The sequence below is a fragment of the Giraffa tippelskirchi genome, chromosome 13, assembly GCF_054371585.1.
Source record: "Giraffa tippelskirchi isolate mGirTip1 chromosome 13, T2T-mGirTip1v1.2.pri, whole genome shotgun sequence".
In the NCBI taxonomy this organism is placed as follows: domain Eukaryota; kingdom Metazoa; phylum Chordata; class Mammalia; order Artiodactyla; family Giraffidae; genus Giraffa; species Giraffa tippelskirchi.
In genome coordinates, this window is record NC_137287.1 from 89,800,167 (window position 1) to 89,815,169 (window position 15,003).

At 36.5% G+C, this 15,003-nt stretch overlaps 1 protein-coding gene across 50 annotated transcripts in view; it reads right to left on the reverse strand.

The window, feature by feature from the left end:
- The window catches only part of ZMYND11 (zinc finger MYND-type containing 11), a 74,791-nt gene that overhangs the window by 24,335 nt on the left and 35,453 nt on the right, over positions 1-15,003 (reverse strand). For 15 of the 50 annotated variants that reach the window (XM_081560710.1, XM_081560712.1, XM_081560706.1 and 12 more), the window contains 2 exons: positions 14,748-14,907; positions 4,545-4,706 (listed from right to left, as the gene is read on the reverse strand). In XM_081560710.1, coding sequence (XP_081416836.1) covers positions 4,545-4,706; positions 14,748-14,907 — 322 coding nt within the window. Of the gene's footprint in view, positions 1-4,544; positions 4,707-5,168; positions 5,265-7,326; positions 7,372-12,387; positions 12,480-14,747; positions 14,908-15,003 lie in introns of all 50 variants that reach the window. The other 35 variants (XM_081560704.1, XM_081560700.1, XM_081560702.1 and 32 more) reach the window with 6 other exon arrangements.

Here is a 15,003-nt window from a genome sequence, read left to right on the forward strand (position 1 = left end):
CCTGCTATGGAGCGGAGGGCAGCAAGGCAAAAGCTGCTCTACATCCTTCCTCTAGAACTCTTTCAAGGCGGAACTGTGGCATCACGGGGAGAACAAATGCCAGGTCACTCATGTTTCTCTTGCAGTAATTACTACAGGCATTTAGATTTGCATTTATAACACTGCATTGCCTAGTACAGTAAGTAGCTGTAAGCCACACTGCCAAACTGAAAACCAGTGCCTGGGTCTCCATACCACATTCAAGCACTCAATAGACATGCCAGTGGCTCCCACTGGACAGCACCAGGAGACCATTCCATGCCCACAGAAAGAACTACCAGTAACTATGATCTAAAAGGCAATATGGTGCCAACCTAGGGAGTGGTTTTAGGGTTTCCTATAAGATGTCACCTCGCCCAGGTATTAAAAAACCCAAGCGGGTATCATTCAAAAAATATGATGTTTACCAGTAGGGCTGGAGACCAGCAAGTGTGCAGCGCATGTGCACACACACAGAACACACATGAGTACACACGTGCACACACACAACTCAGACATTCACACACACAGGCACATTCACCCGCAGACATACACTGCATACATGTATGCTTACAGGCACACACACACAGGCCTGCCTTCTGCAACTACAGCGTAGAGGAGCAAATGGCTGTAACTTTGAAGCTGTGCAAATGAGAATGAATGGACATTAAAGTGAGATATCCCTCTGGAGCCTGTCAAATTGGTAGCAAAAAGCTAGAAAATACTTTCAGTGTTGTTATAAACGGGTTTGATCTTCTGACAAACAACTTGTAATTTTTATCACAGACTGAAATGTGCCTATCTTTAAGAATTCTGTTTCAGTGAATTTAACTTGTAAAGGCAATCAAACAGACCTGCATAGACATGTATAACTTAATTCTTTTTTTAGAAAAGTAAAATTGACTACATTTTGTTTTAAAGATACAACCTTTAAGCAAATAAAATTTTTAAAACAATTTTCACTTAAAAGTTAATGGTTTCTCTTTTTTCTGAAAATAATAAAATTCAGTATTATTTAAAGTTCAAATACATCTAACAAAATATAAACTTCACTTTCATACAGAAATAATGATGAGAAGAGTGCTCTTCCAGATGGAATGGGTCATGACCTTGGAATGGAGGTGCTGGAGTCCCCACCATCCCTCTGCCCTGGACAGGTGAGTTTCAGTCAGTGTTGCTGGTCAGACAGCACACGAGACAGCCACCCCAGACAGCACATGGACATAACGTATGTTCATCAGCAGAAACCTTACACATTGCAGAAAAAAGGTGTCTGGGTCATTGCTGAGTAGAAGCAAGCCAGCTACCATCAGCAGTGTACCTAATCCATGGGTCCAGCCAGTTACACAGATGGGAGTGTGCACTCACAGAGGTCTGTGAGCACAGTCACAAAGATGGAGTGCGCACACACACGGGTCTGTGAGCACTTCCACACAGATAAGGGTGTGCACACACACAGGTACGTGAGCACACTCAGAGATGGAGTGTGCACACACACAGGTCTGTGAGCACTTTCACACAGATAGAGTGTGCATACACACACAGGTCTGTGAGTACACTCACCTGTGATGTGGTAGCATTGCTGGGATTGTTTTTCTTCTTTATCCTCCTGTAATTTTGAATTTTTTTAAACTTTTTAAAAAGGAATTTAGAATACTTTTTTCCAATTAATAAGAATTCTTAGTATCAAGAGTGTGAAACTGGATATAACTTGAATTTTTTCAAAGCAAAATGCTAACCTGATATTCAAAGCTACATTACAGTAAGAATCTATTGTATTTGTAAAGTAACAGTTTAACTGTTGTTTAGAAAGGCAGATATTTCAAATAAATATTGTCAGGGTTCTGAGATTCTTGAGATTATTATGAAAATTGAAAAAACTATTTTAACTGAGAAAAATTCCCATCATTGCCTTCTTAAAATATTTTGGAATTTGTCAGACATATGAGATAAAGTTGTTCAACAAGCTGAAGTGAATCTGCTAACACAGCTGACAGCTGGGTGAGAAATAACCTATTCAATGTTGTAAGGGGCAGAGGTTACATAAAACAAAAGTATTCTGACCAGTATAAAGTATTAGAAATATTTTTATCTTCAAATTTAGATAGCAGTGATTGGCTTCCATCCACTACTTTTACCCTGGTATTTGGCCAGGGTATTTTATCTTATTTTGGCCCTGGTGTTTTATCTTAAAAATTCCTCATTAGTAAATCTAATTACATATATTCTTCCTAGACATTAATTAAAAATGAAAATAGAGATCATTAGGCTGACATGGAACCATAATTTTTAAGTTTCAGTCTATAGACTTAGTTCTCTTAGTTCAAGAATATTTAAATCTGGTCCATCACTCTCAAGTTAGATTATTAAAAAAGCAGCTTTTACTTGAAGTCTGACACATTGTTTAAACAAATAAATCAACCAAATACCAATCAAAAAAGATATTTAAAATTGCATTAGAATCTCAAGTTTATTATTATCCCTTTTCTCAGGAAAGAAACTGTTAGTACTTTTCTTTTTCCTGAACATAACAATTTAAACAATAGAACAGATCTAACATAGAAACAACTATTTCTTTGGAATTTTTAAAGCTCAAGCTAAACTCACCCACCCCAACCCAAACACAGACTTTTTGAGTCTAAGGAAAGAGCCGCTTGGTCTGTGAAAGGAATCTGAGTTCCAGTGTTTTACTGACTCATAGCATCATTTCAGTAAGCATAATTACACCACAATGTGAGAATATCTAGGCTGACAAAGACAAAAAGAAAACCAAAGGGAAGAACACAAAGGCAGGATGGGACTGGCTAAATTCCCCTTCGGCTATCATGTTTCTGTGAGCCAGCAACCCACTGAAGTTTAAAGTTTTTCATCAGTAAACAGTAGAGCAAACGTATTTAGAAAGTGGAATCTGACAACTTGATAGTGAATTCTGACGGAAAAAACATTACACATTTTCTTCAAAAGTTTAAGTGTTAAACTTCAACTCTTAATGTAAGGAATATAAAACACCTACCATAAAGTTTAACCCATCCTCAAAAATCCCAGTGTTTTTATTTAAATTCTTTACTATGAGATAGGAGCTAAATATCAGATATTACAAAGCTACAGCTGTAAAGATGCAGGAGTGTCCAGAACTGTACCTCCTAAGTCCCTGAGCCCCTATTATTTGATCAGTGACCTCACCTCTTTTATATTTTTACTACCTTAATACTTTTGTTCTTCAGATGTAATTAATTCTTTACTTCCTCTAGTGTAAACTGTTAGTGAAAACCAGGATATTATTTACTTGTAAAACCCAAATCCATGAGAGTAAATTGTGGGACACTGGTGCAGCTCCATACTGATTTCTTGAAGCCTTTAAATTCTTGCAGGCCTCTAGAGAAGGTCCACACCCTGAGGCTTGATACTGGTCTGTTCAGACCTAGAGATTTATCACTAATTATCTAGCATTTAGGCATTTGATTACATGTCATCATAACACACGTATTTAAAACGTTATACCGACAGTCTTCTGTCTGACTACTGAACAAGTACAGTAGGGCTGCTAAGAAACACACTTAGGTAACACAAAGCCACAGTCACTAAAAGAAGACTAGAAGGGACACTGTATTTTGCTCATCATGATGGGAAATGAGCCAGATGATTTTTGGCTGGTATCAAAGAGGAGATAAAGACATCATTTTTTTGAAGAAGAAATGAATATTTAAGTTACACAACTATCATAACACATGTTCATAAACAGAACCCATGAGTAATCTCGGCAATTTGCATGATTCCAAGTAAGTATATTAACAATACTTAAGTATAAAACAATAGAAGTTCCAATCAAATAATTCCTGACTGATCACCATCAAGGCCATACATCATGTGGTATTTCGGCATCGCGATCACTCACTCACACGCACACACACACCACATCGGCAGCCAACAAGCACAATCATGTACACTTTTCAACGGGGAAATAATATGAATGAAAATAATCATGGGAAGTACCTATTTTACCTACCAGACTATTTCATTTTGGAGAATTCTTGATATACAACTGTCCCATCCCTCCACCCTCCAAAGAAAAGAAATAAACCCATGACATGACAAAAAAATAAAGGCAACATTACATGGATATAAAATGGAAAGCAGATACAGAACTTTTCCAACAATGTGCCTTTTGCTACCTGTGTTTTCTGAGCAGCCAAGAGGACTGATTGAACAGACCTTGGTATGGGACAGTGGTTCTTGATTCCCAAAGTCTGTCCATTAAAGGAGTCACACAATTCAGAGGGAATTGTAAAAAGAAGCGAGTATATTTTTACATGATTGAAACTTTCTAAAATCCATACCCTGATTATGTGTTCTGTGATATTCATTTATGAGTGTTCTATGTTCATTAACCATCATTTCAGTAGATAACCCCCACCCTCCAGTACTTTATCCATTAACCTGGCAAGACCACCTGGGATATCTTTGTGCAGCTATTATCAATGAATTCCAACCCTCTGACCAGCACATTAAAGCTCATAGGTACTCACCCTGCAAACTGGGCACTGCCAGTGACTACTGCTGTCTCTAAGCCTGTACTCATCAGACAAACACTTGGAATGATACACACGAAAACACAGGTCACATATCAACACCTCTCCAGGCAAATGGCATTCAAAACAATACCAGTCATGATTTTCTGTTTCCCAGTCCTACAAAAAATACAAAATAATTTCGTATGACATTTTGTCAATATCCGCAATGACTAAGAACAAAATTGAAACTAAAGTCCATCAGAAGTTAGGCATTATAAACAATTTTAAACATTTACTGTGTTAAAACAAGAGGGAAAAAATACCTAGAAATTTGCTTCTTTCAATTTTCAATTCTCTCCTAAACATATTTATATTCAGAAATATCTTAAGGTGATCTGATAACAAAACCAGTCCAAAATGAAATAAGCCCAAAGCCAAACCAACTTCTAACATTATCTTTGTTTTTATAGAATCTATGGGATAATTTCTTCAGTAAATGGAATACCCCAAAGCAAGATCTATAACTTAGTATTTCAAATAAACAAACCTCTGTTTTGTCCTGATTTTCTTTAAAGAAATACACTAAGTACTTAGCATACTTTGGAAATGGAGAGAATAGTAATAAATGGTGATGCTCACTATTCTTATCTTCTCATCCATGGTATTGGATGCTTTATTGAAAATAATCATTAATCAGAATGTCCATGTTCTGATAGGTTGTCAAATTTTCAGGGTCTGTTGAATTTGGAAAAATAAATTGAAAATGTGAAACTAAAGGTTTAATCACATTCTCCAAAGGACATTACCACCAAAAAAAAAAATAGGAAGCTGGCTTATTTTCTTATTGGGACTATTCCTGGAAATAAAAGACCATAACAGGTGTTCAACATTTTCTTTTTTTGTTACACTTTTTTTTTTTTTGTACAGCCAGTAGCATTTAAACACAAACAGGAGACCAGTGTAACTTCCCTTAATTTGGAATTCATTCTTCATAAATATCACTCTTAGCATATATCAAAAAACACCCCTATTAAGAGTGATGAATTAATTCTCAACCTTCTCTTGCAGATGTGGTAGTTGAATGAATAAGGGTTAAACCCACAGTTAGCATTATCAAGGCCATTTCCAATGAGGATCTTGAAATTCTAAACTTGGGCCCTGCTATCATTATTCTTTTTATAAATCACTGTCTACATTCTGCTTCTGAGAGTGAACAGCACTCTTATCCCCTCTTAGGTCAATAATTCCTGCAATAAATGGCTGTGATAGAGCACTTGTTCAGTCAGCACTGACTCTGGCACCGAGGGTTCAAATGCAGTGCTGCTCAACCATATGAGAAGGCTACATTTCTCTCCTTCAAAATGGAACATGAGCAGCTCATGTTCTGAAATTCACACCTTCCAATCCACATTCAGAGACACGGCTAAAGTACACTAGTAAGTTCTGCAGAAATGTAAACTCTTTTGCTTGCTTTTTAGTAAGAAATTGGCAATCTGTAGCAACCAAAGTAATAAAAAAGCACGACCATTTTTAGTTGTTTGCTGCAGATGTGTAGACTCTGCTCACTCAGTAAGGGAGGAATAATTTCAGTCAGACTGTTTAAAAGACCGTAAGGTACTGATTTGACATAAAAGCCTCATCTGTGCATGGTAGAAAAAAGCTCCCCCACAAAGTCTGATATAGCGGTGCCACAGTAAACTGTACAGCGGTGCTCAGCTGTACTAAAGTAACAATCTTTGGTGTATCCCTTTCACGCAGCTCATAAGGAAGCTGTGTTTTAGCTATTTCAATGTTTGCACCAAAAATCATTGATAATTTAGGTTCCAATGGAGATAAGATGGCTTTTAAAAATTTACTTTTTCCAAATTTAAAACCAAATATTTCAGAATATTTTCCTCATAACCGTTCAGAGACATCTTAAAAGGATTTTGGTGGCTTATATATACTCATTAACAAAAGAAATGGCCATTCTTCATCATTTGAGATTTTTTTTACACATCAATTCATCTCCTTGTGATTCTCAACATGGCAATTACTAGGTTAACTAAGAAGAGGAAGTCAGAGAACACAATGCTGGTGGACCGCTCTGGCCTCCTCCTGTCACCTCCTACCTTCACCTAACCCTACCTTCTCCCATCCACTCATGAAACAAGGATGAAAACGGATCTTTCTTCAATGGGGTGTTTAATTCTAGACCTAGTTTTTCATAGAAATTATAAAAATGAAATTATAATTCAAATGAAGTAGATAAACATTTGGATAAACGTTGTTTCTGATATAAAAGAGAATGAGCTGAGAACGGATGTGTTGTTTACTCTTTCAGTCACTGCAATAGCTGTTTAAATATACAGAACATGCAAAGTCAAGGTCAAAAGTGTCTACACTCTGAATCTGGGAAACATTTTTCTGAGGTATAAATGATATGTTTATTATAGGTAAGAGTTGCAAATGGTTTGTCTTTCAGTAAACAGAATTCATTTATATAGTGCTTTTGACTAATATTCAATAGTGTATGCCAAAAAACTAAGCTTGCATTTTCACTGAATTTCACCAGAAGTCAGCAACTATTCAACATTCAGCCTGATCAACATAATATGTGAAATGCTACTTCAATACAAGAAAGTTTTAAAAAAAGCAAACCTATGAGCACAAAATCCAAAACTAGAAGCAATGTAAAGAGTATGGTTTAAATGAACAATTCTAGTAAGAGTTAACTAAGCTGGCCTAAAGAAAGAGAAATTCAATTTTTTTAAAAAGCAGAATTAAAGTAAAATAATATAGTGCAAAATCGGTTCACCTTGGCTGGGGTTGCTGTCCTGAAGAAAGGCTGCATGCTGTAGGCCTTTCAAAATAAAAACAAAATAATCTTGGTCTCTCTCCTATAGCTTTGCTCAATATTAGGCAATATACAGAGCTAAAGGGGTTTGGTACATGGTCAAACTGTTTATTAGTTGCTATACACAGTATTTGGCAGATGATATCAACTGGTAATCTATCACTGTGGTAATCATTAATGAAACAACAGTAGCATGCAAACTCAAGAATCATTACTAGTTTAAGAGTAAACTTTTTTCACTAACACAAACGCTACAAAATGAATACAGAGAAAATCTATAGGAATTCATGTTCCATGAAACCTATGAAGATGACAGAAAAACATTTTACTGACAAATTCAGTGTCATTTAAATCTGTGCATGATCACAAATGTATGTCTTATTGATCCCAAACTGGTTCACACTGGGTTTTTTTTTTTAAATTGGGAGTTGCTGTTATTGTTGTTCAGTCGCTAAGTTGTGTCCGACGCTTTGCAACCCCATGAACTCCAGCACACCAGGCTTCCCCTGTCCTTCACCATCTCCCTGACATCCGACAGCCAGTGAAGGTTTACATGCTCAACGAGAACCAGCAGTGGGACGACCAAGGCCCCAGGCATGTCATCCAGCTACATGGAGTGGCTGAAGGGCATGTCCCAGCTACTCAGGGACTGACAAAACGTGGTCCACTGGAGAAGGGAATGGCAGACTACTTCAGCATTCTTGCCTTCAGAACCCCATGAACAGTATGAAAAGGCAAAAAAGAAAAAAAAACCCTGCCGAGTGATGAATGTAAATGTGGTCAACTTGGTACTTCACCACGGTGTGAAGTTTATACAGGTTGTCTTCAGAACTGAGCAGAAAACATTCTACCATCAAGAGGCAGCCTGCTAATCTATGGCTCTGTCACCACTTAGAGCATTTGGTTAAGACTCCAGAGCTAGACTAGCACAAATCTCAGCTTATGGGGCTTTCGCAAGGATCAAACAAGTTACTATGCTTAGTAACTGTTAGCTGGTGTTAAGATGATGTATTTGCTATAATGCACAAAATGGGAATTGATAAGTCACTAAATGGTGTGACACTTGCAATTATCCACATGTGAATTTCTTCTTCAGGACCCTAAGTACATTAGGACTGCTAACCCTCCCAACGTTTCTGAAAGCAAGATGGGACAAGGAACACTGTTAACTGACTGAGAGTTAACACTGCAGCAAGAAGGCTCAGTGAGAGAACTGTGCCTGGAGAGGGCCTCCCTCACCATATTCAAGAGACTTAACTTTTACACTAATCCCCTGTTTCTACACAGTGAGCAGATAAATCTCACATCATCAAATATGTGTTTTCGTGTGGTGTTTTACACAGAAAAAATCTAAAATTAATTCTATGCAAATTCTAGATTTAGTTTAATTCTAATAAATTCAGTTCATCACTGAGAGGTAAGATTTTTATGGTTAAAGATTTCCAGTAATTTTAAATGTTATTTTTTAACTATAATATTAAAACACTGCTTAGTGAAATAAAATTTAAAAAGATGAAAACAAAAGAACTCTCACATACACACACACACACAAGCTGAAAAGAGTATAACAGGACAGCATGACTCAAAATATTCTATTGAATAAAACAGAAATTCATCACCAAAGCAAGAACAATGTCTAAGCACATAACAGTTTGTTTTGCACATAGAACCACAGTATAACTGGCTTTTAATTAATAATCACCAATACATCACTTACTGGAGAAGAAAATGGCAACCCACTCCAGTATTCTTGCCTGGAGAACCCCAGGGACAAAGGAGCCTGGTGGGCTACAGTCCATGGGGTCGCAAAGAGTCAGACACGACTGAGCGACAAACACACACAAATCACTTATTACTTAATATTTATTTAGTAAATAAAAAATTGTATCTGATGCAGGTAATGGAGCTTTGGGAGAAATGTGTAGTTCTGCACATAATTAGAACAAATAAAATAAAATATAATTCACATTTAAAAAACCAACAGGATCCAAGGGACAGAAAGTTTTAAAACGTGACTGATTAATTTATGATAACTATAAGTATAATAAGAAAACACAAAGATGTAAACTTCTTAAAAAAATTCTTACTTTGCTATGCTGTATTTATGAAGTGGGCTGTTTGCAGGCCTCTCTTAATGTTTCTTTTGGGAACAAAGCAAGGGAGCACATCTTGCCATGGCTGTTTAATCATGTAATTTCTGAAGAATAAGACATAAATCCAATCCTACCTCTTACACAAAAGATGTGAGCTTTCACCCAAGTTTCAAGAGGTATATAAACCTCAGTGTCTTTTAGACTGGTTCTTTTGAATCAGGAAAAGGAGATGAAGACGGGGAAAAAAGTATCTATCTTGTCCCTCTGTAAATTAAAACTAAATCCATTTATCCCCAATATGTTCATCTTTTCAAGAGACCACAAAATTTGTATTTTCATTAATGAGGCTTCTTAAAAGGTACCAACCTTAACTCAAGACCTATGTAAAAACTAGCAAGAGGTCCTGCTTGTCAGAGAACAAACTAGGTTACGTGAAAACTGCTGAAGCTGGCGCAGGGCTGACCAGCCGAGATGGGAGCTCATGTCTGCAGCTGCTCTTTGGTTATTGGCAGCAAAACTGGTGGAGGCACACTAACTGAAATCATAAGCTGTGGTTCCTAAACCGGTATTTCGTTTTTGGACTGGCATGACCCACACAAGATGAAAGGAGACCCTGAGTCCAGATCTGGCAGGCAAGTAAAGAGACAAGTAGTCTTGTAGCAAATGTCACCTTTTCACACTTATATGCCATCCTCTACACTGGTGACCAAAATATTTAATGTCATATTAAAAAGTGTCTGTCAAATAATAGAGAGTCATAGCTTTGTGCCAGGGACAATGAATCAAGCTGGGAGTCACCAAATAAATAATATCAACAGTCTCAATATCAAAACACATATTTTATATGTTTTATCTGCACAGGATCCATAACTCAAGGTCACCTGCCCTGCTACACTTATATAGGCACACCTCAGAGATACTATGGGTTCAGTTACAGACCACTGCAATAAAGAGATTATTGCAAGAAAGTCACATGAATTTTTTTGGTTTCTCATTGCATATAAAAGTTGTGTTTACACTGTACTGTAATCTATTAAGGTGCAATAACAGTATGTATAAAAAAGGTACAGACATTAATTTAAAAATACTTTACTGCTAAAAATGCTAACCGTCATTGGACAACGCAGAGTTGCCACAAACCTTCAATTTGTAAAAAAGCACAAGCCAAAGTACAATAAAATGACGTATGTCTGTGTTAAATTAAATACTTTTATAACTTTCCTATTTTTAATGAATTAAGAAATTAAGCTGCATTTATTACAAAGGGAGCTACTAAATACCAAACTCAACTTAGCTGAGCAATGGTAACATTTTTTGCCCAAGAAATATATTTCTCAAGTTGTTAAAATAGAGGACATGAAATATCATGATGGAATACAGACTGAATGTAGCCATCCATGTACATTAGTTTAGAGCAAGCAGGTGATGAAGCAATCTAGGCAAACGTAGTTTTCCCTTAAAAAAAATAAAATGAAACAAGCCTTGAAATGAAACAAACACAACAGTTTCAGTATGTACCCAGATCTACGGGCCTTTTACCAATATAATTTCAAAAGCTTTAAAAATGATCTCTAAAAGAGCTATTCGGATCATCTGCGTGAACAGTAATAACAGATATCTGAAAATTCAAGATGACCACAGAAAACTTACAAGAGTGTTGCCCAGGCTCAGCAAGCCTGTCATTTTAAGAACTGGCTGGTACATATACTTCCACTGTTTACTGACTAATATTTAAACTAACCATTTAAAATTGAGAGAGGCTTCATTTTTAATAATTATGCTTTTCATTCTGCTATCTCAAATGGACATTTTAAAATATCACCATGAAGATGCTTATGTACTGCTGAATTTCATCACAGTTTCTCCAAACGAATTCTCACTTCAAAAGAGATACAAAATGGTGGTTAAGATCAGCATCTCAAAGTGTCTAGAAATCACTCCATTCCTAGCAGAAAGAATCTCAGTACAATGGAGGTTACCATCTTTGACTTACACAGGCTTCCTCGTATTCTGAAATAGTCTTTTTAGAGTTAGGCTTTTATTACATGATAGCTGGATTTAATAGAATAGTATTTAAGATATGCATATTTTTCAATTGTATCAAGTTTTTAAAAATAAACACTGGAAAAAAGGTAGCAAGGCTGAATAAAAACATGACACAGCAGACTCTGCTCAGTGATGGTTTAGCGTCCTAAGAAACAACACTTTTGCCTACCTTCTCTCTCTCAACAGAGCCATGGACATGAGGACAAGGAGTCCAGCCTCTTTGCTAATACACAGTATCCCAAGGGATACAACTTGTAGGACTTATCAAGAGGAACCACCCTGTCTACCTCTCTGTCTATCTCTGAGCTACAGCTGCTATTTTTAGAGGCTATAGAATGAAGAGAAGAGGAGCTTCACTACATTTCTCAAATGACAGAACTCCCTGAGTAAAGAGTCTTTGTAACTCTGAATAACGGTTTAAAAATGAATAGTAGAGAAATCCTATCCCTTTCCTTACATATATAATCTACTTGACTTTCATAGGCCATATATATCTACTTGATTTTTTCTTCTCGTAATAATTAGTAGAAAGTCAGTGAGATAAATAATAATGCACACCCTCCAATCTAAAACCTCAAGCTTTCAGAGGTATCATCTCATATAAAAAGTGGAGAAACTATAAAGAAGAGCCCCAGACTCAAACGCCAGCATGCAGGGCTGTCAAAGCCCACAGAAAACCTTTGTGCTGATTAGAAAGCTGACCTTCCCTAAGACTGATTTTGTTAGAACAAGACACGTCACTGCCATGTGCTAGAGAACTGGTAAATAAACATGCAAGCAAGGAGGATATCTGAGGAGAAGGTGGCAATTCCTAAGCTGTGCAATTCACACCAGCCCCCGTACACAGCAGCCTGCATGCACAGGCCACACAGTCCCTACTCACACACAGAACTGGCCACTGCAAGATGCCTGCGCTGTGCCAAGGGTGACACAGGTCAGTTGTGTGTCCTCCAGAGTATTCTCAAGGCATGAAAACTGCAACACACAAACAGCCCTGGGTAGCAGGTGGTCCACCAGCCACAACCATGAGATACACATATAATCAGCCTCATCATTTTATAGCTACACCTTAAATAAAGATCCAGTATCCTAAAGGAAAATCTCATTACAAAACTTGTGTTTGCAGTTACAGGTTAAAAGTAAAAAAAACCATGATGAGAATTTTTGCTTGCTGTTTAGTAAGAAATTTGTGTGCTTTTGCTACACAAAAGGCATTTCTTGTTTTAAATATATTTATTTACTGTCAAACACTTTCTTTGAGTGCATAGTTAAATGCTTTCTATAGATAATCTCATTTAATCCTCAAAACAACCAAATGAAAGCAATATTAATGTGCCCATATTACAGCTGAGGAATGAGTATCAGAGGTTAGAAACTCTCTCACACAACTAGAAACAATATCTGAGACGGGATTGAAACCTTACCTCTTTTTATTTCACTATTTCATAAACTAGGTACAATGTTTATACTCAGTTGTACTTAAATCATACATGTATACTTGGTACAAAAATGCTTGTGAATAAGAACCAACCAGAATTAATACAATCTGTATACGTTGTTTGACTTACATGTGAGATTTCATCTAGAAAAAAGAAAAGGAAGATGCTATAAAAACATATGCAGTGAGGACATGTATACATAAAACTAGAATACAGAACCTAATGTGGTTGAACATATATAACTCATTAACTGCTTGCTGAATTAAACTGAACAAAAAACTTCAACTTGAAGAGGGAAAAAAGCATATGGAAAAGCACATATCTAAACAGGAGAAATAAATCACTTTTATGAAAAAATTGTACATATGATCCACAAACCAAAATCTTATGGATTAAGTTGCATTTACTACTGGCCAATTGCTACAAACATCTCAGAAATTATCCATATAGCCTTCTATAGTAAATCTTTATGTTTCTAAGTGGTTGTGGATTAAAAAATTTATGTTATCTGGATCATTTTGAGAATATGATAAGCTATCAATTATCAGTGGCCCTCCTTTAAATGTCTGCTATAGACAGATTTGTATCACTTGACATTATTATTATTATTATTATTATAGCTTGGCACCCAGAGTTTCTTTATTGGCAAAAACTTTAATTTTCTGTAAAGGGCTTCCCTGGTGATTCAGTTGGTAAAGAGACTGCCTGCAATGCAGGAGACCTGGGTTCAATTCCTGGGTCGGGAACATCCCCTGGAGAGGGAAATGGCAACCCACTCCAGTGTATTTGCCTGGGAAATTCCACCCATGGTCAGAGGAGCCTGGTGGACTACAGTCCATGGGGTCGCAAGACTCGGACACAAGTTAGCAACTAAACCACCAAGGATGGCAACTGAAGAATTATTCTAATATAAACATTTTCACTTAAGTTTTCAAGAATATTTCTAGTGCACGAATCAAATGATACCAGTGAAATTAAACATTTTTTATTCCATGTTTTCTATTTGTGAAAAACGTGAATTTTCTTTCCTGAAACTTTAAAAGCACTTATTAAATCGACAAAAACAGTGTTAAAACTACTAGTCTCCCACAGAAAACTGTGCTGTTAGTTTATTGCTCTCAGACTTGACAAGCGAGTGTCTGTGTTGGCTCAATTGCCTAGAGTCATGAAGGGAAAGACAATGTTCTGGGGAAATGAACCAATTTTAAGATACTATGTCATTTTTATAATTCTAGGTTTTAGAGAATTCATGATAAAGCACTCTCAATATATCTAATTATCAAATCTATTCATTTTAGAACTAAAAAGTTAAGTTTATCATATTTTAAATCTTTCTGTTCCAAAAACAGACTTTTCATTAAAGTATTAGAAAAATTAAGAGCAAATAAGGAAGAGAGACAGACATATTACACATGAAACCAATCTTTACATTTAAAAAAGGTACTTCTATATGTGACCCAGAGAAGAGAAGTATACACCCCTTTCAGTCTGTCTGGATGGCATCAACATTATCCTCACTGCAACTTTTTTTTCTTTTTACTAATATTTACTGAAGAAAATGCTTAGGAATACCATTAATTGTGTGTACATTCAAAGGGCTTTCCTTTATTTTTCAGATTCAAGGCAACCCAGACAGGAGAAGCAGACTCCCCGCACAGGTGAGTTTTCTCTCAAACAATCAGGAAGGAAAGGAGCCATCCTACCAATGCAGGTCCTTACTGTGAAATATTACCAAACTTCTGCAAACAATTCTCTATGGGGTATACACAAATAACGTTCCAGATTTATAAAATAAAAAACTTACAATTTCGTCGCCTGGTAACCAATATCCTTCCTGTTCGATACCAGCTTTGGAGCCTTTGCAGCCCACTGTCAGCGTCTCCACAATAAGACCATCTTTCACAGCCAAGCTCAACTGACGAGTGGTCTCCTTTGGATGCATACCGTGGACTCGAGACATGTACCTGAATACAGAGGAAAACAAATTTTAAATCTCTTAGTACTGAAAAATGAAAATGAATAAAAATAAGAAAACATTTTTCTTTATTGTGACATACTTA